The 8,191-nt window shown below is 26.4% G+C and overlaps 1 protein-coding gene across 1 annotated transcript; it reads right to left on the reverse strand.

Moving 5' to 3' along the window:
- Nucleotides 1-315: 315 nt before the first annotated feature.
- On the reverse strand, nt 316-6,517 carry LOC127247724 (anthocyanidin 3-O-glucosyltransferase 2-like). The gene is made up of 2 exons (XM_051269698.1): nt 6,050-6,517; nt 316-1,594 (listed from the first exon to the last, which is right to left on the reverse strand). The coding sequence occupies exons 1-2, from the start codon at nt 6,440-6,442 to the stop codon at nt 530-532; spliced, it is 1,458 nt and encodes a 485-aa protein (XP_051125655.1). The 5' UTR covers nt 6,443-6,517; the 3' UTR covers nt 316-529.
- Nucleotides 6,518-8,191: the final 1,674 nt, after the last annotated feature.

Genomic DNA, 8,191 nt, shown 5'->3' on the forward strand with positions numbered 1-8,191 from the left:
CACAAAAATTTTAAACTTATTTTTATGATAAAAAAATACTCTATATGTCTACAGTAAGTTTTTTATTTGATTTTTACACAAGTAAATTAATATTTATATATATATAGTTTAATATTTATTTTATTCTTCACATTAAAGTAAAAATAATATGAATATTAAAAAGTATGAATACTTTAATATTTAGTTCAGAGTTACTTTTATTATAAATACATAAATAAATAAATAAAAATTTTGTTGAACATATGAACAATTTACTAATGAAACACGTATTCTTTAAATAGTGCTAATTAACAAGAATAAAAGATGGATAATTTTTATTTTATTCTTTCGAATGGAACATAGTCATAAAAGATGGATACCTGGAAAGACCTCATGTCCGAATGTACCGATCAATCCATCTACCCACCTTAACACAATCAAAATCTCATATGGGAATTTGAAAAAACAAGAAAATACAAAATTAAAATAAACATTATTAAATCCTTAAAATCAAGAGGCTCCAAAATCAACATTCAAATTTCCACCAACTCTATTCCAATCCAACGTTTCTCAACACGTCTTGGAAGAAGTCCTTTTGCGACGTCCACGACGACCCGCCTTCCTCCAAAACCTCTCGGCTCTTCCTCTGCATCTCCTTCACTTTCCTCCTCACGCCGCCCTCCGCCGCCATCACCCGCCGGATCGCAGCCTCGATATCCCCCGCCGGGACGATCTCCGGCCCCGGCTCCTGCCTAGTCACATCTAACTTGTAATCAATCTTGATCTCTTCCGCCATCCCCAATGTCCTCACCAGCTCGAACGCATTTAACTGCTGCTCCGCATATAGCGGCAGCGCTGCCACCGGAACGCCGTGCCAGACACTCTCCAGCACCGAGTTCCACCCACAGTGCGACACGAAACCCCCGACCGCCGGGTGCGCCAGCACCGCCGCCTGCGGAGCCCACCCGATCACCCGCCCCCGTCCCGCCGTCCGCTCCAAAAAACCCTCCGGCAGAACCTCGCCGAAGTCTTCGTACTCGGTTGGAAGTAACGACGACGTCGGCTTCCGCAACGACCACACGAACCTGCTTCCAGAACCTTCCAGAGCCTCGGCGAATTCCTTAACCTGAGCTTCTTCAAATGCCCCCATCGTCCCGAAGCACAGAAACACCACCGAATCCTCCGGCTGATCGTCCAGCCACGTCATCAAATCAGCTGCCGACGGATCGCCGGAGTCAGGATTGTTCTTCAACATGGGTCCGACCGGGTAAACCTTGGGATAGTTATTGTAATGAGCATGCAGCGAATCGATGGCGTAGGATTCGAGTTCGTAGAATGTGTTGACGAGAACTCCTTTGGCGCCGGCGAATTTCCGGAAGTAATCGAGGACGATATCTCCGGTAGGAGTGCCGTCGACGACAAATAGAGGAAGTATTTTGGCGGGGAGAGGCTGAGAGGCGCATGGTGAGGAGAGTTGTTTAGTGTCGGAATCCTTGTATTGTGTCACGTCCTGATCCTGGTCGAATCTAAGTGAAATCATGTCGTACAATACGCCAAGACTGAATGCTCCTGCAGTGTAATAAACGTAGGAAGGAATGCTCAATTCTTCACCCACCTGTATCAAATGAACAAAAAGGATAAATGAATAATCGTCCTTTAACCGTTATGCTTTTAACAGCTGATGTTTCTTTTTTTTTTTTATTACTGATACTCCCTCCCTCACATAATATATTTATTTGGTTTTTTACACGTAATTCTAAAAATATTACTTCCTCTCTCTTACATAATTTGTCCTTACTTTCTATTTTCGTTCGTCTGCATTTTAAATTTTAAATTTTATAATTTTCTTAATTTTAATTAAACTATTTACTTATTTTAATCTTAATCTATAATTATTTTACTAAATAATAATTATTTTTACTAATACATTTCTTAATTACTTACTAATTATACTTTACTTAAATTTCCGTGTCTACAGTAATACACTCATATTAGATGGGACGGAGGGAGTAGTATTATAGTGAGATGTAGTGGAAATAAAATAGAAATGACTATAATAATTTTATTAGTATTTGTGATATAAAGGTAATGACATTTGTGTAATATATTGTAAGTTGTAAAGGTATTTGTAATGTTAAATAGATAGTACAATTACTACAAAAGAAAATAGATATTTTGTTATGAGACGGACTAAAATAAAAAAAATAAATACTTTGTTATAGGACGAAAGAAGTACACTATTTAAAAATTTTGGGGGAGAGGTAGAAATATAAATTAAGTATATTTAATATTTATAAATTTATTAAAAATAAAAATGTGTTGATTGTTATGGACACAGTGTCAATTGTTAAGAGAGAGTACTATTTTAATAAATTTTATTTCATATTATCTCTGTCTACTTACAAAATATACATATTTTTGTTTTAAATTATATAATTAAAAAGTAATCATTTCTCCTTTTAATAGCTATGAATTCTTTTTTTTTTTCTATAAATAATATTCTTATTTTTAAAACACAAAATTATCTTTATATTATTTTTAACTATCTACTACACTTAAAATATTATTCTTTCTGTCCCGTATTAAGGTGTACATTTACTTTTAACGGAAAATTTAAAAAATAATAATATTTAATTGCGGTAGTTAGTTAAAAGTAATATAAAAATAATATTGCAGTTGCTTTTTTACATAAAAATAATAATGTAATAATAAAATAAAAGTATTTATATAAAATGTTTGGATCCATAATTACTACCAAAAATATATAAGTTAAAGTAGGACGAACAAAAATAAAAAAAATAATAAATTAACGTGAGAAAAAAGAAATACTATTATTTTTAAACTTTCGCTTTAAATATATACTTTTAAATGAAATAGGAAATTTTACTTTTAAAGTTGTTTATTTATTTAAAATATTATATTAATAAAAATCACATGTGTGACTTTACTTGAATTAATGAAGTATTCTACTTTGTTGCAAATACAATGCAATATTTTTATTTTTATTTTCTTTTGAATGTTTCAAATATCTTACAAATTTTTTAAAATATACAATAATTAAATATATTTAATATCTATATCATATTTTATCTTATCATATCATTTAAATAAAAAATAATATATATATATTTCTTAATTAATCAAATTACTTCATTTCTAAATTATCCTATTTCATATTGTTCACCTCAAATCCCATGTGAACACATATGTGACTCCTTGTTCTAACCCCTACTGATTACGTAATATTTATACTATTATTATTTGCTGACATTATGTAATACGTATAATTTTATATAACGTAATATATTATTAAATTAAATACAATAAATATATTTTGTGTAGCATAATAAATATAAAATTTTTATAGCATATGCTGTTATATAAATATTCCCTTCCGCGGAAGATGGAGCTTTTTATTAGGGATACGGTATTTACGATAATATTTTATTATTTTTTATATGTATAGTATTGTTGGTATTTTAAATATTTTTACAATTATATTTCAATAAAATATATGCAACATGGATATCATCTTGTAGATAATAAAATTTTATATAATACAAATTAATAAAAAAAAATATATATTTATTTATCATTATCATAAATTAGTTTTATAAAAAATTGAGGAGTTTTAAAGGTAGATAAAAATATTTGTTAATTGATGACAAATATAGAAATAAAAGAGTTTTGAGTGAGTCCTACGTGTAAGATATTAGAAGTTTAATTAAATTAATTTATATTTGTTAAGTATGTTTAAAATTGATAAATTTACCAAAAATAAAAATTGATCATCTTTTGTGGGACGTACCAAAAAGAAAATAGGTCATCCGTAGTAGAACGGGACAGTACAATTGTATTATTATATTGTATTGTGCAAAATATGCGCTATCAATCTTAATTATGTGAGTCACAGTCCAATAATTATTTAAATAACAACATAGAGTTAATTATAAAATTTAATATACCATTCTTGGATTAAGGTGCATAAGAGAATAGTCAACCTTAGGAATTTAATACTCTGTCCGTCCTTATATTTAAATAATTTACTCTAAAAATATGATTGTATTGGTATTATAAGAGACTAATAAACATATTCTTATCTTTTTTTAGGGTAAATCATATGACAAATTTATAGGTTATTAAGATTTATTAATTTATAAGTCATACTCCCTCATCCCTAAATAAATTATTTATATTATTGGATATACGAGAATTTAGATAAAATATAATTATTAAGTAATTAAAAATATATTAATAAAAATAATTATTGTTTAATAAAAATAATTACAGATTAAAATTAATATAATTAAATAATTTAATTAAAATTAATAAATAATATAATATTTTAAATATAATTTAAGCATATAATTATATTTCAAAAACAAAATAAAAGACAATATGTGGGACAAATCGAAATAAAAATATACGTCGTATATGGGATCGATGAAATATTATATATTTCAAACACTAAGATATGTTTGTATAGATTTTAAATTTTGATTTTATATGTTAATATTATTACATTTAATAGTTACTTAAAATTATAGTAAATATTTAATTTTTATTATTTTAAAAAATCAAAACACTTTCATATAAATAAAAGTATTTTTTTATTTACTTGTATTATAGAAAATTTTATTCTCTACAAAATGGTATTCATACTGCAAATATATATTTTATTGCTATATGATTTTTAAAATATTTAAATATATATTTTACTTTTTTAATCATATATATTAAATTTACTTTAAAACTATCAATATTATTAATTACATTAAAAAATAATAAAGTAATTAATAATTTATTATTATTAGCTAATTAAATATATTTACCTTAAATACCGTGTCCTAATCAAATGGTTCAACTATCAATGGACGAAAAGAGTATAATTTTTAGTTTGAAATGCAAAACTAACTTTTTAGAAATCTGAATTTTGAATAGTGATATTTTAAATTTTCATAATCATTTGATATGATATTAATGAAAGTTATGTATTGTTTTAAATATAAAATTATCTTTTAGTACTCTCTCCGTTCGTCGACAAGGATTACATTTACATTTTGCGTCATTGTACTTAACATTAAAAATATCCTTATATTTGTATAATTTTTTATTCAAACGTCTATTTATTAGTATTATAGGACGCTAATAGAAATTTTTTTTATTATTATTGATTTGTACTATATTTGAATATAATAATTAATATTCAAATATCAATACACAAAAAATAAATATGATTTTTGAATTTAATATTTATATTAATATAATATAAAAATTAAATGTTATTATTATTTTTTTCATAAATAATAAAAATACAGGTCATATAATAAAAGTCAAATGAACGTGTCTCTCTCACATTCGCATATGCCCAATAAAAAATCATCTACATTAAACTATCAAGACATGGTCATTATTCTTGTAAAAAAGTCAATGGTCGTGTTATTTTGAAATATTTTATTATAAAAATAATATTTCTCTCTTCTAAACACTCCATAATATTTTAATTTTTTTAAATTCACTACAATATTTTTAAATTTAAAAATAATTAATTTTATTTATATATAAATATATATTTTACTTTGTTCAATCACATCAATAAAAAAAAAATATGTATTTATCTCTACAATCACATAACATTACTTTAATATTATCTATCTAAATAATTGTACAGAACTCAAATGTTGTGGGATATTTGGAACAGGAGAAGTATTATATTTTTGTTTAAAAAATTAAACAATTTTTTTTATTATAAATATGGAGAAGATATTACACAATATATTTAATAAAAAAAAATCAAAAAGTAAATATATGTATATATAACAACAATTCATAAACTAAATGTTTTATTAAGAAAAAAATTAGGAAATGTAGATGCACATATTAATGGTAATATTGAAATAATCTTAGCTTTTAATTAGTATCTAATAATCTTAATTTTAAATCAGATAATATCTAAATGAATAATTAAAATTTAATTTCCGGAGGGATAGGGTGCTGAATGAAAAAATTCAGTACCCATGCCTAACACTTGAAATTAATTACTTTAATTTATACGATCTTAACTGCTAACCTGAATTAAATTTGTGCAAAACATATCGAGAACAAGCCCGACTAGCCGGGAGCCGGGGACGGATGGCTCCTCGATCAAATCCGACAATAATTGCTTGATCTTGTCACCGCAACTAAGGATATAAGTGAATCGAAAGACCGGGGAGTCGGCGCCGGGGGCATTATGGTCAAAAGGCAATCCGATGAATCGAAGGCGTGGGACTGTTGCTTTGATATCGGACAACATCTTGTCCGTTTTATCGTTTCCATCCTCGGGGAGACTGATGATTAGGACAGTGACGGCGAGGCGATCGCCGCCGCGGGCGAGGAGGAGCTTGGCAGCCTCGACGGTGGGGATGACGTGGCTCAGCCCCGGCGAGGGGATGAACACAAGCTCCACCGGTGATTCAGACATAGTTAGTTACTTGGAGGTTAGGGAGTATGAGTAATTATGGGATTAGGAATCGAAAGGAGAAAGAAACACAAAAATGATTTGGACGTGTTCTAAAATTATTTATAGCTGCCTCCATTTAGTTTAGTGAGTGAGTGTGTTTTATTTTAAACTATAGCGCGTAAACCCGTTCAATTTACACGATTTGTATAAATTGTTAAAATAATATAAGATATATAATTAATTGGCAAATATTTTGTAGAATGATATCTATAATCTTAAGACTAATCAACAATTAATACTAAATTGATCAAGTGACGATTTTTTATTTATTTATTGTATTACGTCCATGAAAATATAATTAGTACTTTACATATATAAACACAATCTATAAAAGCGTTAATAAAAAAAAAAAAAACTCGTCACATTGTAAATTTAGTTCTCCCTCCGTCCCATAACAAAATATTCATTTTTTCATTTTAGTTCGTCCCATAACAAAGTATTCATTTCCTTTTTTAGTAATTGTATTATCTACCTAACATTACAAATACCCTTACAACTTGCAATATATTACAAAAATGTCATTACCTTTATATCACACATACTAATAAGGTTATTTTAATTATTTCTATTTTATTCTTGCTATATCTCAATATAATACTAATATTTTTAAAACTACATACAAAAAATAAATGAATATTTAGTTATAGGACATATGGAGTATTAATTGTTGATTAGCCTTAAGAATATTTGTATTCTTCTACAAAATACTTACCAATATAATTAATTATTTGTTCAATATTATTTTAACAATTTATACAAACCGTGCATCGCACGGGTTTACACGCTAGTATATATATATGTATATTTATACGTGTAAAATATGTCTGATTTTGTAAATTCTTTAAATAGAATGAAATGGAAAGATAAATTAAAATCGTTTGTGTGACAATTTTACATTCATACTTACAATATCGTCTTTTATAGTCTAATTAGCATCATATCTACATTAAAGATTGTATAATTCTCATGTATTTATAGTTATATAAATATACAAGCTTTGTAAAATTAGTTTTACTTCAGATATTTTGAACATCAATATGGTCAATTCGTCCAATATTACGGAAAAACCTAACATTTATTTTAAATCATATAATATATATATATTTACTGTCGAATCAGTTGTGCCACGTGTCATGTAAGGTTTTTTTTCTCCCTTTGTTTCATATATTATGTCTATTAGAGCATCTGCTATAGTCATTACCTTTACTCTATTATCTTTTTTATCTCTCTCATTCACGTCATATTTATCTCAACATTCAAATTATTTCATTTATCACATGTTATAGTAAATCACCTCCAACACATTACCTTTACTATTTTATAAATCCACAATAATTTATTTATTTCTATATATTTTTATTATGTAATAATATATGTAAAATAATGTATAAATAATTTATTTATTTATACACATTTCTATATATTTTTATTGTTTAATAATATTTTTATATAATATTATATTTAAACTTTTAAAATATTAATCTATAAAAATTTTAGTAATTGAAATTATTCGAAATAAATCAACATATTAATTAAAATTAACATAAAAAAAAGAATCATAATATAATATAAATGTATAAAATAAATATATTAGCCATATAACTTAAGAATTATAATTTTTATTGTCAAATTGTATCCAACAATTTAATTTAAGCACTGATTACTAGTCATTTCGTTTAATTGAATATGAAAAGGTAGATAATCAGTTAA

The sequence above is a fragment of the Andrographis paniculata genome, unplaced genomic scaffold (assembly GCF_009805555.1).
Source record: "Andrographis paniculata isolate CXL003 unplaced genomic scaffold, ASM980555v1 Contig32END, whole genome shotgun sequence".
Classification (NCBI taxonomy): Eukaryota; Viridiplantae; Streptophyta; class Magnoliopsida; order Lamiales; family Acanthaceae; genus Andrographis; species Andrographis paniculata.

Excerpts from the sequence above, each read along its gene's own strand:
- LOC127247724 (XM_051269698.1), bottom strand. The coding sequence starts at position 6,442 with ATGTCTGAATCACCGGTGGAGCTTGTGTTCATCCCCTCGCCGGGGCTG. Across the intron at positions 1,595-6,049 it reads TTTGCACAAATTTAATTCAG|GTGGGTGAAGAATTGAGCAT; the intron begins GTTAGCAGTTAA and ends CATTTGATACAG.